We start from the raw sequence: 17766 nt of genomic DNA on the forward strand, positions 1-17766 counted from the left end.
GGAAATTAGTTCAGATTCTCGCTCTTTTCATTAATTTGTCTAAGAGCAGCTGAGGTTTTTCCCTATTACAACTTGAGCACAAGGCATATGGGGTTATTATTCAGCCTCGCCTCTAAGCTTCTTTTGTGTACGCTCCTCCTTTTGTTTTGTGTTTTGTGCTTTTACTTTTTTTTTTACGCCATGTTCTTATTGTATTTGCGATTAAATTCAAGTTTGACTCGCACACGCCAAAATTAATTGGGCACTTGAAGAGTTGAAGAAGTCGATCGGTGTGTCGAGGGGGTCGAGGTGGTCGAGGGGGTCGAGGGGCGGGTGGACATGCCGTGACGGCTCGACAGCCCAGCCTTCTCCTTAACCCTTATCCACTCATGGGGGGCTCAGTCCCCACCAACCCCTTCCTTCCCTTCCCTTCCCTTTGCTGTTTTTGTGTAATGTTCTAGGCAACTGATTTATTTTGATTGAACTTTGCATGCAAGCAGCTGAGGCAACAGGAAGATGGGGTGGTGGTCTGAGTTTGAGCAACAACTGGCAAGTGAAACATCATAAAACAAAAGCAGTTTGCGGTTGAATACGAGTACGGGGAACACCCCTTTTCGGGGGAAACACTGGATTGGAGGCCATTCGCACGCACATAGCTCGGTTTTTTAGGCGCCGAGGCTTAGGCTTAGCTCCAGCTCAATCGTAAATGCGTCGAGTGTGGCCCCAGTCCCCACAACCCAACCCCCTCTCTTAGCCCCTTGGAGCCTGGCTGCCTGTGTGTGTGTGTGTTAAGTGGTTATGGCAGCAACAACAACAGCAGGAGCTTCTCTACCGACGCTAATAAATCCCCTCTTTGCTTAGCTCTCCTAATGCCACTGAGGCCAACACGGCTTTGTCTTTCGCATCTCCACCGCACATCGAGTGGCTTTAAAGTGTCGACTGTAGCCTGTCTTCAGCTGTAGATTTCCGATTTTACCATTTTCCCATCTTCCGATTTGCACATTTTCCGATTTTCCATTTTCAAAAAAAAAAAGAAATAAGAAATGAAAAACATCTCTGATTGAATGCGTGAGTGCCAACTCTTTCGCTCCATTTTGTCCTTCCTGCCACGCTCGCCCATTTAGTTTTGGCCCAATTGCGAACTTACATATATAAATATATAGTATTTATGCGCATATGTTTGCGGTTGGCCACTGGCACACGCACACTAAAAGAAATTCGGTTGGTCATCAAAAATATCCCCAGAGTTCCTGTCCACTCTATATGCTATTATATACTTGGGGAATTAATGCCACAGTTTAACATGGTCACCATAAAATATTTAATGTTTCAGTAAGACTTTTTTATACTTTCTTTTATAATTTGTGCACTTAATTTAAGCCCCACTTTATGTTAAAACGCCATAAAGATAAGTTTTTAAGCTTTTAACTCTAATTAATTAAAATCTGTAGAGTTTTTCCTCATTTGCATAGCATTGTCTATAGCAGAAGTTATTCTCCTTAGAATAAACTTTAAGTTACAGTAGTTTGCGGTGAAAAGTAGTAAGAAAGTGAAATAGTTTTGCGCCAAGTGTGTCATCTATCTGGGCATGGATATTGTAAATTATTCGCCTGGATCCGGAATCTCTTGCCAGTGGATTTGGGTCCTCCGGTTTGGAGGCTGCTGCTCGGAGAAATGTGGAAATTCGAATGGCGAACGGAGAAAGGAGACAGGAGAATGGAGAATGGAGAATGGAGAAAGTTACGCACTGCGGCGATGGCGAGTTTTGGGCTTTTAATATGCTGCCGAGAGGTGGAAATATATTTGTGTGTGTGTGTAGATTGCACGTGCGCTGCGTGATTTTAATTTGAAACAAACATAGCCAGAGCACCCAAACACACACACACCAATTTTCTTCCTCGTTTTGCGTTCCTCTTTTTAGGTTTTGGTTTCGGTTTCTTCTTTCTGTGTTTTTTTTTTTTTTGGTTTTTTTTATTTCTTTATGTGGCCCCGGCTTTTCACAGTTTTATTTGGTTTTTCCGTTTTCGCTCGGCTCTCACTCTTTTTTTTTTGCGTTTTTATTTGTTTTTTTTTTCGTAATTCTTTTTACGACTCAACAAGCAGCAGAAATATAACAAACCAAAAAAAGAAAACAGAAAAAAGCAAAAAGAAATTGTGGTGGGGGGGTGGTAGAAAGAGAGAACATTTATTGATCTGCGGCTGCTTGAAGCCAATTTGAAGGTCAAGCATACGCACTGTGGGCCCGAGGAGAAATCCACTGCGAAAGAGTTATGCAGTGTTATATAAACATATGCACCCCACCGCCAGCCAGTGACGTCATTGTAAATTATTTTCAAATTTGCGCCCAAAGACCAAACAAGAAGCAGCTGCTGCACAAAGCGGAAACGGAAGTAGCATCAAGGAGACAGGAGGCCACAGCACGGCATACATAGCATACTTTTCGGGGCGAAAGGCATTGGAGTGGGCTGTATTTTTCTGTGAATGGGGGGGGGGGAGGGGTGGTTGTATGGGAGTTTGTCTGCAGTTTGGCTCCCGCTGCTCCTTGTTGTTCCGTGTCAAACATTTTCATCCACTTGTTCGCATTATCCTGCCAGACAGCGCACAGCGGGCGAGGGCTTCAAAAGATGCCGCCAGCAGCAGCAGCCGCAGTGGCAGTGGTTGTGGCATTGGCAAAAATTGTTACAATTGTTGTCGCGGGCGGGGGGCTCCAGTGAAAGCCAAATCCGTGCAAGCCAAACGAGCGAGAGAAAAATGAAAGGAATAAAATGGCAATAAACAGGCACGAAAATGGCCGTGAAAAAACGAAAGTTATATACACTTTCCATGCTTCCCCCGCCGGATGAAGTTTGAGGAATTATAAAAGTTTGCTTGTAATAAATCAAACAGAAATTCATCCAAAACTAAATTTTCCTATTTCAAATGGAAAGTTAGTAATTAAAAATAAATGTTCCAGGAAATTTTAAGACTTAAGTTTAAGTTCAAAGTCTTTAGCACAGGGCTATCAATATAAAGAAAATAAGAAATATGAATGAATGTTATTTTGTAATCCCTAAAATAGCCAAGAAAAAAATCTAACTTTAAAACTGTTTAATTTACCTCACAACATGACAGGAATATTGCAAGAAAAAACCCAACATAAATATTTATTGCTATACTCGTACGCCCCTTTATTGGCATCTTCTACCGAACAGCAAGAAAATTGATATGCCCACTTCTGCAAAACCCATGATTGAATAGACTTTCCCATTGACTGCACTCTAAGGTTTATCGTTGGCTTTCAGAAAAGGAGCTAACTCTGGGATTATCCCAAACTTGCAGAGTATTCGCATCAAGCCAAAGGCTTTTCCTTTTCCTACCTTCGACGCCCCTTGTGAAAATTCTTTGCGAAATCATGCAGAAAATCGCCAAAAAACCTACAAGCAAGTGAAGCCAGTTCAAGACGGTGGAAAGCACGCACATTTCGTTCGTTTTTCTCGTTGCCTCGTCGTTCCTTTTTTTCCGCCATTGTTGGTGCCTGGGCGAAAAAATTTCATTAATGTTAAAATAGAATTTCGAATCTCATTTCGGAATCGATTAGCATTTGGCCAAGCTCCTTGAAACGTCAGGATGGCGTCGGCAGTGGATGCATTTCAATTAGGCAGCAGGATCCACTGCATTAGGATGCCTTCAATCCGGGGGCTAAATGAAAAGGAAGGCGGAACTCATTTTCACCGGCTTCTAAGTGAAAAGTTTCCCAGACTACAGAATTTAATGAAATAAATTCCAGACTTATAAGACCGAGATAATTGCATAAATTCAAACGGACATTCTGTTTCACATTTTAAAAGTACATTTTGCCAATGGACTTATCGCTCATCCGCCAGGTAATCCGTCTAAAATAGTCGAGCACTCTGGACAATAACATAAATGAAATTCCGACTTTTGAAATAGAGGCGAAGACAAAAATGGCAAAAATTTGCAATTGAAAGTCAGTGCTTATATATTAGTCCTTTAAATTTCAATTCAACTCCTTTCTCTTTTCTGGCTTTTCAAGATCTATTGCCGCCAAGTGTCCCTTTTTTGGGCGCCTACACAATAACTTCAGTGCCAAATTAAGCAAAAATAAATAAACAATTGGCCAAGTAGAGGGTGGAAAGAATCGCAAATTAAATAAAATTAATTCAAATGGCAGCAGCGGCAGTGCCAAGAGCAACCACAACAAGCAACAGTAAAAATGAACAATAAAAATTAACATAAAAATGCGCGAATGTCAGGCCAACTTGGGCTTGGGCTTCTGTTTCTCTGTCTCATTCTCTCTATTTCTCTATTTCTCTAATTCTCTAATTCTCTAATTTCCCAGCCCTACACAGAGTGTGTGTCTATAAAAATCGTGTTGTGCTTTAGTTTTAGCCATTGGTTTGGCTTTATTTAACCCTAAGCCCCTGCGGCAGGTGCAACACACGCTCTGTCCAAAAGGAACTTTCCTTACTCACTGGCGCTCTCTTTTTTTTGCCTTTTTTTTTTGCTTCCAGCTTTTTGGTAAGCAAAATCGATACAACCACAGTCGAGGAATTAGAACTTGGCTAACACACACACACACACACACACACACACGCAAAGAGAAACACTCATATAAGCGAAGCACGCGGCAAAAAAGAAATGCAAAGGCAAAGAACTTTTGTTCCCCTAATTAAAACGAGTTATCCTTTTTTTAACCTGGCTTTCATTGATTTTCACTGCACTTAGCCTAATTAAATTTGTGCAGCTTAATTTTCGTGTGTGTCAATCGATTTGCATATGCCACGGCGAGTTCATGAAATGCCTTTTGTCTGTGGCCAGCAAAACTTTCGTTCAACTTTGAAAGTCACGTGCCCCAAAAGTCCGAGTGGCCAAAAATGAACTCGGGCCCAGTCTCACTTTACAAATTTCAAGCTAGCGCCCAGGAAAAGAGTTCGAAATTGTCGGAAAATTGGTGCGAGCGAGATGGCACAGCAAGAGCGAGAGAGGGACAGACCCCATAGACTGGGATTCAACTAAACTCGACACGAAACTATAAATGTTAATAACAAGCAACATTGTTACTAGCTCCTCTTCCTCTGGCACATCCTGTTCGCCCGCATTTTAAAGGGTGTCACTTGACGTATTTTCTCGCAGATGGAATTTATCTGCGAAAGTGGTTAATCCTTTGACAGTTAAGCTACTATGTACAAATGTGTGGATTCTATATATATTATTTGGCAGTTCAAAACCCCTGAAGAACTTTCTTTAACTGATAAAAAAATGAAATAGTTAAAATAAATTTCTGACTATTGAATTCAAAATTTTATATTAGTATCTAAATAAATTATTAAATAATAATATTACATGAAATGTCTTTTAAATTGCTTGACTTAATATTAAAATATTTTAATTAACTTGGTAAATATTCGACGTAATATAGTACCTTTTTTATTTTAAATGCATTTTATTTAAGTTAAATATGGCCTACATCTAAATTAAATTTTGAGATTTCTCCAAAACTTAAAATTGGCTTACCAATTAAAAAAAAAAAAAAACTAGAATTACAGCTAATATTGTGCGGACTAAGAGGTCTTCCCTTGTTTTTTTTTCACAGGGTATATAGACAGTTGGGAGAAGGGATTTGGTGGCAAACTTAATTGTTCGCCTGTATCCTGACTGGCATGCCCGAGTTGAGTCCTTGCTCTTGTTGTTATTGCTCGCTTTTAGTGTTGCTTTTGGGTATGTTAGACAACAAAGTTTTAATGGTATTAGCAAGCCAAAAATAACACACACAAAATGTTGCCAACAACAATGTTGAATTTGAAGCGAGAAGGGCGACACACACACACACACACACACACATAAAAGTAAGTTGGCAGGAAATAAAAAATCCACTGCCTACTTTTTCGGGTGCGAGGCAAAGAGTTTTCCCTGGAATTTGCCACACTTAAATCGAAATTATCGTAAATTAATTGTGAAAACACTGGCCTTAAAAGGTGACGAAAGTCCCAGTGGCAATAAAATTTCTCTGCTGCCTTTCTTTTTCAACTTTCTTTTTCATTTTTCGGCCATTTTTCGGTGTGTGTTAGTGTGTGTGTTGTGGTCAGTGCATGTGTGTGAGGGTGTTGCCATCCATGTTAGTGTCAATTATCTGTGTCCATGCAGACGAGCAAAGTAAGCTTTTCGGTGGCAGAGCAAAGGGAAGCTTGGCCGGCAGAAATTTAACTTTGTCAACCTTTGCAGTTTTATGAATTTCAAGGCCCACGCCCACGCCCACCCTCACGCCCACACTAAACGGGTGGAAGTGAGAGGTTAAGAGTGGAAAATTAGCTGATAATGCTGCTGGCTCTTGTGCTTGTGTGGCTTTTCTAGAGGATTATGCGATGGCTTTTTGGGGAATATTATGGAAATTGTGCAAAATTGAGAAATACACACAAAAGAGCTACTTCAAAGGCTCACAAATTGCTCTGTATGTGCACTGGTATGTGTTTTTTTGGGCGTTGAAGTCGAGAAGAATTGCATTTTTAATTCCCACTAAAAATGAATTTATGAAGCGTCCATAAACAACAGAACAAAACAGAAGTGAACAAACCAGAAATAATGGGAATAACAAAACCAGACCAATTGCCCCATGGAAAATTGAAATAAAATTCTATTTTGCATTTGTTTACACATTTTGCATGAAATATATATGTATTGACCAGGCCAAATAGACCAACACATACATATTGTTTCTTAGAGTTCAGCCAAAATAAATGGTAGAAAATTAAATTGTTGAACAAAATTGTTGTTTGTATTTTTCGATTTTTTTTTTTATTATATATTGATTTTGTTTTTTTTTTCTTTGTGTTGCCGAGAAATGCAATTGCAAAGACGAAATTTGCATAAAGAATTTCAATTAAAAATTTTAAGGGTATTTCCACATGACCCACCTTTTTCACAGCCAGCTTAATTTGGCTTTAAAAGAAAGAGCGGGAAACAACGAAATGCCACTAAGGTAAATTGTCATGAATCATTTCCTGCTTCGGATTCTGACATCTGGCAATTAATAAATCCACCTATGCAGGTTAAAGTAGGGCTAAAATTTTCACCGCGGTTTGTTTACCGACCAAGTGATTGGTGGTGGTTCGTGGGTGGTGGCAGGTGAATCAGGTGCCTAAGGGGAATGACCAAGCACGCACGAATACCCACCGCCGTCCTCCCTCCCCCTTCATTTCCTCCTAAACAAAACTCAACTTTTTTTTGCCCCCAAGTTTCTAGGAATGTCAGCTCTGATATTTGTCGGCGCTTGTCTGTCATTTCCAATTTGTTGTCCCCGTTTCCCTCGCTCCTCGCTCCTCATTCCTCGCTCCCTCTCATTCTCGCTGTCGCTCTCCGTGCCCCAACATTTGACCTCCCCTCAGGCAGACCCTTCATCGCATTGGCATTTCCGCTGTCATTTTGTAATCGATAAATTTTGTATTTGCCTTCGGTAAATGCTTCTCGTTTAGAGCTGGCTTTTGTCAATGCCGCTGGCCGCTGGCAAAACTGTTTCGCCCACATTTTCCAGCCCGTTTTTCATCCACACCTTTTTACACATGTGGGCCCGGCAAAGATTTGCAAACAGTGAGCGAAATATGGCTTATTCCTCCAAAGATTACTTTCTTAGATTTATACAAAATACATTTAAGCAAAATGCAATACTTATTTGGGCTAGGAATAAGTTTTAAAATAAATCAAATTATTAATATTATAATTTGAGATGTTTAAGGTTTGAGGATTTTATAAGCAGCACATCTAGTTCCAAAAACTATTTAATATAGACAAATTCTGTGTTTCGACATTAAACAAGGCTAACTAACTGCTCTCATTAACACTTTAATTATGGAAAACTTCCACTCAAACTTAACAAAATAAATAAATTAAATTTTATTTTTGATAGTCTCATAGGAATTTAGTAAAAGCTCTAGCTTTTGACAAAATATTATCATAACTTCGAATTTTATAAAACATAAATTGCAAAAATGTCCCTTAAAGTATGGTAATTAAATACTTTATGGCATTAATTAAAAAATAGTTTAGATTGCGCTATTTGAACAAGTTGACGGTTTGATGCACAGTGTCACAATTTTAAATAAAAATACTCACTGTCTTGCTTTTAGACACCCATTTTTATTTCACCTATATTATTCTGATAAACAAAAAGTCGCAACATCAAAATGTCGCAAAGAACCAGCGATGACATTTTTGTGCACCGTGCAACTTGGCTGCATCTCCGGGCAAATCAATCAATCAATCAGAAGGCCTGGCTGAGTGGATGGCAAACTGAAACGAAATGAAACAAAACCGCCAAAGCCTTCATTATCACCCCGTTTTGGCCAAAGTGGAGATTAAACAGCCAAAAACCCCAACCCCTTTTGATTTCTTGTGTGCATAAAACAATAATTTTTGCATAAAGCAAGCGAAAGCGAAAACGAAACGAAACGTTTCGAAATGTTTATGGCACCACGGGGATCTCGGGGCGCAGTTCCTGCAGCCTCAACTACGTCATACTTCGATGTAGTAGTTGTGGCACAGCAGTATGTATATAAATGTGGCACCAGAGAGAGAGAGAGAGATAGAGATATGGAGATGGAAGGCCGTGAGAGTGGGACAGCAATTGGGGGCGGGCCCGAAGAGATTCTTGTCATTAGTTTAAATAATTTATTTATGTGTATTTTGAAACTAAGCTCACAGTTTCGGCTGCGAGTATTATATCACATGGCCTTTCAATGCCGTTTCCAGCTTAACCCATCAAATAGTCAGCCTTTGACTTTGCCAATTTCTTGGCAGACAAGTATTCTGATTACTTAATATGTATAGTATGTGTATTGCATATAAGTGAGAGTGTACAAGCTCAGGTGGGATTTTGCAGTGAATTTTAAGCTACAAAAAATAAGCAACCAGAATGTTGGTACTACAACTTATTTTAAAGAAATGAATTAACTCTCCTTCTTATTAATAAATTTTATTAATGGATGAATTCAGTAAGTTCGTTTAAAAGAAAAAGCTTAAAGTTAGACAAATTTATTTGACTGCATTCATATGCTGCATAAGCTTTAGTCTCAGAAAACAAAATAAAGTTATGGGTTAATTTAGGCAGATAATAGGTTACATAATGTTTAAAGCAAAGAATCCAGTGGAAAATGTATCTTTCATTATTTAGTTTATACTGCTGTCTTATTTTCCACTCTTTCGCATTCGTTTTGTGCTAATGCAAAAACCAATTTAATTTTGGCAAATTTCACATGACACTTGGCTCTTGTCCGAAAATCGCAGAAAATAGGAGGCTGGAAGTGCATTAAATGCGCATTATGCGGGCAGCAGTTCACCTCCATTTTGCCACCCATTTTCCAGGCTTTGTTTTATAGCTTTCAAATTAGCGGAGAACTCAATTAAAGGCAAAGGATGTGGAGAAACTGGTGGTTCAGTTGGGTGGTTCAGTTGGGTGTTTGGGTGGTGCGTTATATGTGGATGCGCTCCAACGCGCATTTTATGCTCACTCCCATTTCCATCACCCACTCTCAATGCAGCTCTCGCATTTAATTTAGTTGATTCTAATTTAATAACGAGTTGAATGGGTTTTTGTGTACAGACAAAGCCCCCTTAACAGCCACGCCCACATCAATTGTGGCCAGCCACATCATGTTCATATTAATGATCATACTGTTGAGCATTGAAATTACAGCCACAAAATGCGAAAAGCAAAGAGAGAGTGTGGGTTGATGAGTTGAGGACTACCTATAAATACCTATAAATAAACTAAGCTTCTATTTCTTAAGTCCACAGCTTACTGACTTGCCAGATTCAAGTTCAAATTCAGTAACGAGGCTTATTCTATTTAGATCATGGTCACAGCAAAGAAAGCTCTAGTGATTTTTAAGGGATTTTTAAGTCGTTTTAAGGTGCACAGCAGAAAAGTGTTAAGAAGTTTTATTAATAATCTGAATATCAATTTTGTACAGCTTATTTTTGCATAGAAACTAAATTCAACTGAATTAAGTTACTTCGAATTTAAAACAACATACTAAGACATTACCTAATTTGTTTAAATATTCTTAGGAAAAATTAACGTTTTTAAATAGGAATAAGGCATTTTAATAACTCTAATTTAGATGCAGTTTACTCCAGGGCTTGGGTAAAATGCGATAAATCAGTCAAATTTACCAAAATATGTTGTCCCACAAATAAGTAACCTGCGGCCTTACAGTCTGGCCCATGTGAGCATGCTTGTAAGCCAGTGAACGTGGTGATTGCCCAGGGAAGCGATGGTTTGCCTCGAACACCTCGGATGCCCTTTCTGTCGCCGTAATTGAATGGCCAATGGACTGGTCCACCCCCCTCGACCCACACTCTGGCCATGACCTTGCCGGCTGGGCGAGGCCTATGCTGTCCACTCACACCCCCCCCTCTCGCCTTTTGCCGACGATTTACCCGTTTGCTGTATGAGTTAATGCGCTTACATGAACGTCGGCGTCAACGCAAGTGTTTGGCATTGCATTTTAAGCTTGTACAGCCGGGCAACTGTCACCTAATGGCCACCGTCAAACAAACCACCGACCGACCGACCGACAGACAGACAGACGAGCCACCAAACCACCGACTGAAGAAGATTAGGGCAATAGCAGCAGCAACAGCAGCGACAACAGCAACAGCAACACGAGGCGTATACGTGATGCGAGGGCGCATAAATCAATAAAACCCGACCCAGCATTGAGCTCTTTGGCACCTGAGCACCAAGCATTGTTAACTCAATTTCAACACGGAAGCAAGTTCCACATGCGGCTTAAAGCCTTTTTGGCCTAATAAATGCCACCTTGCCACTTGGGCCATAAAGCTGCAGTTTGCAATTTGCAATTTAGCATCTTCTATTTACAATGAGATGAGACAGCCAATTCGTTGTTGATTGCCGAATGAGCAGCGCTAAAATCTGCAGTACTTTATTAAACTTTCCTGTGTAATTTGCAATTTTAAGCTGGCAAGGCATGCTTTTGCATTTGTAATTCGAAATGAAGTGCGGATGTGTAATGTGCATGCCCATGAATACACCGCTCTCCATTAAAATAATGGGAATAATTCAAACAAATATCAATTAGCAATGATGAAGGAAGCATTTATCTTACATGCATATGCACAATTTCAGCTGATTGGAAGTAATCTATATGTCATATCAATTTTCAGCGCAAGTAATTTATGAGCTATTTTTATTTTAAGTAATTTATGAGATATTATTTATTTTTATAACGCAGAAAGACGATGTTATAAATTTCAATTAACTGTCTAAATGCTTAGTAACGATTGAAGATGAAGTTAAATTGGGTTTGGATTTCATAAACATTTTGAATTATTAGGAATATAAATAATATTAAATCGATATCCTTAATCTCATTAAATGGCTGAGATAGAATCTCCTACATCCTTTCCAAATCTAAGTTAATTTATTAAGGCAGACATGAGGCAACCGAATTCCATTTGATATTAGATTGAACATGCCGAATACCCCATGCGGCGCAAATGCCAGCTTTGTTTGCCTCTGCGAGTTGCTTTCGGTACGATTCGATATGATTCGATTCGAATTGATGTGATGTGATTCACTCTCCTGTGCGTTTTTTGTTTGCTTTCCCAGCAATGTGCTTCAAGCCAAACAACAAAGTAGTAGAACCAACAGCGATGCAATTATGGCTGGCATTACGCAATACTTACATAAGTCTCAGGGCTCAGGGCACGCTAATTGATTTGCCAAGCGAGCTGGAGGTAAGGGAAAAAAGAATGGGGGATGAAGGGAAAAACAAGGAGAAAAGAAGGGAAAAAAGAAGGCAATCGAAGTGAGCCGGAAAAGCGGAAGTTGGAAATCGAAAGAGTGTTGCGGGGGGCGAGCGAAAAGCAGCTAATAATATATATACTATGTATATATATATAGGTTTAATTGCACCTTTCAAGGGTCTTTATTTTAGCCCGAGATTACCAGTTATATTGGCTACTAAAGATGACAAGCTATCAATTGCAGTAGGTTATTATCAATAGTTTGATTATGGCTTATGGCTGAGAGCAGCTTAGTAAAGCTCCATGTCCGATAGATATTTCTTTTAAATTAAAAGGTGCCTAACATTTTTGCAGGCAACAGGAAATTATAATGAACTGGAAAGTAGCCCAAAACAATCGAAATAATCGATAACCAGTTCCATTGTTTTTGCCACCTCTATTACTTTTCCGATAGGAATTTTTTAAGTGCAAAGGCGCCTACAATTTTTTTAAGCAACGGATTGAATAAGATTGGACTACAATTTGTTGGAACTTTCGAAAGAGGGCCAAAACAATCGAAATAATCGATAACCAATTCTATTGTTTTTGCCACCTCTATTAGCCATGTATTTAAGTGAAATGCCGCGATAATTAAAATGAAAACGAAAGTGAAAATGAGCGAATGGCACAATCCGCGGCCACAGCAATCGATCCATGACAATCGATCTAGTGACAAGCAGTCGTCCCCAAGTGAATCCGAGTGAGTGTGCGACCCCAAGTGAGTTTGGGATTGGGTTCGGGATCGGGGTCGGGACTGACCACCTGGTGGCATGGCCGCCGTCGCCGGCCTCTACGGCCTTGGTGAGGATCGGCAGCACCGCAAGAAGCAGCAGCAGCAGCAGCAACACCAAAAGGAGCAGCTCGAGCAGAAGGAGGAGCAGAAGAAGATCGCCGAGCGGAAGCTCCAGCTGCGCGAGCAGCAGCTCCAGCGCAACTCCCTCGACGGCTACGGGTATGCTCACAAATTTTCCATTAATTTTGAAGCTCAATCACCTAACCACAAAATTACTACACATTTTATAATTTTACAATTCATAAACTGTGCTCGGAAGTAACAAATGCTTCCACTTCTAATCATTAAACGCTGACCAGATTTCCCTTTTTAAAAAACCTGCAGACAATATTCCCTTCTCTTTAAAATATACAATTAAAGATTAGATAAAGAGTGATAAACTTTAATTTTAAAAAATTATTAATTTTAAACTGTTTAATTAAAGTGTTTCCAGTTACAATTTTGCAAGCCAGAAAAATTCCTATAAAAAAAGGTATACAATAAAAACTAAGTTTTCTGTCTGAGAAATAAAACATCTTAGAAGCGATTTTACATGGACATTTATTGACAAGGGACTTTTTCCATATAAAAACTCTGAAGAATAAAGTTTCCAAACATTTTAAATAGTTTTCAGAGCTTGGCAGGCAAAGCTGCATAAAAATTAGCATTTTATGAAAATCCCCCTTTAATCCGCCCTGGGAAAAGGTGCAAAACGCTTAGACTGCGGCATTGCTGATGGCTTCATCAGAGCCGAACCTCCTTCCGTGCGGATATCCAAATGCAAAATAAATAAATAAGGAGCGGCGGAAGCTGTATGCCACGAATGTAGCCTAAAGGACTCGTTTATCTGCGACCCACAGCTGGCACAGATCTCGGGGCACTTGGGTGCACCACCTGCACCACTCGAGGAACGCCCCCAAACTCCGCCACTCGAATTGTTTACCCAGTTCGCCCAGTTCGCATTTGGGGGCCAAAAAAAAGAGGGCCCGGTAGTGAAGATATCTGTCCTAAAAGCGCAATAAACGTGACTAAAGTAAACTAAATCAAGAACGAAGCACACGGAGAACTTTGAGCTGAGCAATTCGTGTTGCACTTGACAGCGAGAAAGGAGAAGAAAAACATTAAAACAATTAACATTAAAAGTGAAAGAAACGGCAGAGTAAAATTAAACATTAACATGATTAAACTTACTTTAAATCATAAAATCATAACAGGGAAAGTAATTGATTTGAATTTTTTTTATATTTTAAATCTAAATTTTTCCGTATTTAAAAATGAAAATGAAAACACACTTTGATATAAGCAAAACACCAATCGGTATTTATTTTAAAGTGCAAATATATGGATTTATAATGATTTTCCTCTGGGTTAATTGCTCAATATTAACATGTTTCTTAGCTTTTTAATAAGCGAACACTATCTAAATTATTTGAATTTTGCGAGAAAATTCTCCACTCAATCAAATTAAATTTTACAATTGCATCTAGTTCGCAACTATAGTAGAACAGTAACATATTAATTTGCTTCCGCGTAGAAAAGCTGTCTAAAAGAAATCATATACATATTTAATTTCGTGAAAGTGGAAGTACAATTGTTTACATCATTTTTTTCAACATATTATTTGCATATTTGAAATCTCTTAAGAATTCCAAATAACATTTTATTTATATTGTTCAATTATGTTTGTACTCTGATTATTTAATAACCTTTGTTATAAAAAAAAGCAATCACATCTTACTTATTTTTCTGTTTCGTGTATTCAAGAATACAAATATAAATAAAACTGTCTAATAAGTTGTGTTTAAAAGGAACGAGAAAACAAGCGACCCATTGCAAATTTAAAAACAAAAACTTCAGCTGTAAATAAGTAATACTTGCCAGCAAAGTACTCAAATGGTATTCGGCAATGCCAATGTTTCTCGGTTAAACAAATATTCGGGAAGTCAAAGTTGGAATTGGCTTATATATATAATTTTAAATTTAAATTGCATACTGCATGCATTATTTATATTTGCAGTTTTTCGATATTACAATTGCAATTTACAAGTCGGGGTGGATTCTCGTTACAGATTGTGAAGCGTTATTTAAGTGGCTTTTCTTTGTATCTTTGCATCTGTGCAGTTGAAGACAACAAAAACCATTGAACAGTAAGCAATGGAAAATGGCCAAAAAATAATGGGGGAAAAACAGCCTGGCTGGGAAATAGAAAAATAAGACTAGGAAAAAAAACAACAACAAAAAGTGAAAGCAAAAATGTTATTTTGTTCAAGTTGCAAGGCGCCAGGCAGGCAGCCTGTCAAGCTGGGAAAAAACCCCATCCTTAGCCATGTATGTTTGGGTTGAAACCTGTGTGAGGGTGGGGATAAACTCTCTTGCTGATTTTTCAGTGCGCATTTCTTTTTGTTTCCCCTTTTTTTCGGAGAAGTTTCTTATTGGACTTTTGTGTGCTGGCGCTTAAACTCGTATTTTATAGAATGATATTTTTGGCTGAATGCCAAAAGGCAGTTACCAGCTGAAGGGAGGGGGCAGCGAAATGGGGGGGGGGAATATCCTGCACACACATGTTATTGTGTATGTGTGACTGTGACTTGTGTGTGTATTTGTACACTGAAAGCCTTTTGGTAATTACATTAAACATGCCCAAAATGCAGCAGCATTTTACACATTTCCCTCGGCCAGCCACGCCCCCTGTGACGCCTATACCCCTCTTGGCCACCCCCTTTTGAACGAATCCAACTCCATTTTTCTCCACTGTGTGAGTGTGTGACGTCACACGCTGCAGCAGTTGCCAAAAATTGCAACTGAAAACTCTGGCGGCCATAAAAAAGGATAAAAGCGAAACACGGGGTACAATGTGGCTGATGCCTTTTGGTTAAGCACATATATATATACACAGATATATACATATATATACAACTAGATATATCTGTGTGTGTATGTGCCTCAAGGACATTTCCACTTGCATCTGCTTCAATTTTGTTGCATTAGTGTCAGAGTATCTCGCTCGCTCTCTTTCCAACACTCTCTTTTCGTTCTTTTCTCCTTTTCTCCTTTGACTTTTTGTTTATTCCGGCAAAGTTGTCAGGCCGTTGGGGGCGGTGCTGAGGACATGGTCTGGGGGGCGTGGCAGTGCTGCCCAGACACAATGTCGCGTCAAACGAGCAAAAATGAAATTAAATTCATTTACCCCGCCTTGAAGTTCACATAATTGTCAGTTTTGTACTTACAAGATCGCTGGCAAACGAAGTGGTAACTAGGGCAATTTATTACCCTCTCTAATTCCTACTACCTCTAATAACCATCTAAGCTATTAAGTCTTAAAACATTTAAAGTTTATAGCAATTAAAATTAATATTTCTCAATCATTAAATGTTTGCATATTGAAGGCTTTATTGCTTCCTTTATTGTAGAAAAAGGTTTTAAGGAGGTTTTAAAAAAAAAATTTTTTTAATTCAAGTAACAATTATTATATGTTGAATCTAGTGTTAAATTGATACCTTTTTTATAAAGTAAGTGCTGACTTTAAAATTACTCAAAGATGTTTTTTTTTTAAATAACCCCTTTAAATATTAACAATTTAACTTCTCAATTAGAGTTGTCAATTAGTTAAATGTTTTCGAATTTTCCACAGCATACCATCGAGCATTAACTTCCAAAGCATAACCAATTAAAACTTAAATTCTATTTAGCATTGAAAGTTTGGCTGGCGAAAAAGTTGGTCCCCTCAGTGTTTTGTTTTGCAGTGTGCCACTAATGACGTTGACAAATGCTGTGTGCAAGTGTCGCTCATTCTGGCCAAAATCGGAGTCAAGTTGGGGCACAGTTGCAGTTGTAGTTGCTGATACGGATACGGATACGGATACAGCTGCAATTTCAGTTGCAGTTGCAGTTGCAGTTGCCAACTGCCTGCCAACTGTCTGTCGGTTTCGGAGAGCCGCAGACAAACAGACGACAGGCAAAGCGTCGCCAGTTTCGGCAATCAAAAGACCACCAACACCGTCCCCTTTAGGCCTCTTTGCCTGGCTTTTTCTCCGCCTTTCCATCGCTTTTCCTTTCCATCTCTATCCCCCTTACGGAGTCAGCAGGCCTCCAGCAGCTGCCCAGTGCTGCCAACTTAAGATTACCAAAACTAGCTAAGACAGAAATATAGCTTATGACCTGATTAGTATTCATGCCCCCAAATAATCCCTTATTTGGTAATATTTATCAAAAGAATTTTAGTCTAATACATTTTTTTTTATTTTTTTATAAATGACATTGAATTTTTAAAATTTAAATAATATTTATTAAGCTAAAATCATGATTTTTCTTTCATGATTCATGATTCTTAAATGAGTATAACCTTTAAGGAAAAAGAATTCGCTATGCTCCAAACGGAATTAAATTGAAAACGGAAGTACTTATAGTAATACAAGTAATAATTGTTTGACATCCTTATTGACATGTTTATTTTTTCACAAAACATATTACTTATATAAATTCATAACAAACGAAGATTTGTTGACTTTCAACTGTTCAATAAAAGGCAAGTGGTATAAGTCGATTTGGCAGCCTCTTAATCGTAGCCGTCGGTGCAGCAAATTAACATCATGACACACATTTAAATGCAGACAAACAGGAGGGGCTGAAAGGGCGGGGACTGGGAGAATTGGAGAGGCAAGTGGAAAGCGGAGAGATTCTGCAGTACTAGTACCCGGGGACTTGGGATATTGAGGCCAAACACACAGACACACACATCCGAGCATAGAGATATATGGACATGCAGAGATGCAGACTGAAGTTCAAAGAAGAAATGCACCCTTACTTTCACCAGATGTTGCTGCAACTCACATTTCCTTATGAACCATCTAATTACCCAAGAATTTCCAACGCACCCCATGAAATTCGATTACCAATAAATTGAAATTTAATTGCCTGTAAAAAAAAAAAACAAATTGAAATAAAATTTGCTTAATCGGTTTGATGACAATGTATTTACACACGCATTTTAATAACTGAACTATTTTCGCATAATGTATTTTCAATACATAATTATGGATGCACAATCAATAAAACCAGCTGAAATCGCTTTCCATTTTTTTTTGTTATTTATGTCTTATTTTTGAAAACTTGGCCCGAAGCGAAACTTCGCTTGCATAATCGGCCAAAAGTCAGAGGAGAAAGCATGGGGAAAGTGGGTTTTTTGGTGCCGTATGCCCAAATAAATATGCAATTGT

General features: G+C 38.7%; 1 protein-coding gene across 11 annotated transcripts in view; it reads left to right on the top strand.

Annotated features, from left to right (window-relative positions):
* Window positions 1–17766, top strand: part of LOC128265985 (potassium voltage-gated channel protein Shaker) — a 75163-nt gene that overhangs the window by 7458 nt on the left and 49939 nt on the right. For 9 of the 11 annotated variants that reach the window (XM_053002241.1, XM_053002240.1, XM_053002242.1 and 6 more), the window contains one exon: window positions 12341–12730. The exons of the other annotated variants lie outside the window; for them this stretch is intronic. In XM_053002241.1, the coding sequence (XP_052858201.1) occupies window positions 12549–12730 (182 nt within the window). In that variant the 5' untranslated portion in view covers window positions 12341–12548. Of the gene's footprint in view, window positions 1–12340; window positions 12731–17766 lie in introns of those variants that run through there. 11 annotated transcript variants of the gene reach the window in all.

Source organism: Drosophila gunungcola, unplaced genomic scaffold, assembly GCF_025200985.1.
Source record: "Drosophila gunungcola strain Sukarami unplaced genomic scaffold, Dgunungcola_SK_2 000205F, whole genome shotgun sequence".
NCBI classification, from domain to species: domain Eukaryota; kingdom Metazoa; phylum Arthropoda; class Insecta; order Diptera; family Drosophilidae; genus Drosophila; species Drosophila gunungcola.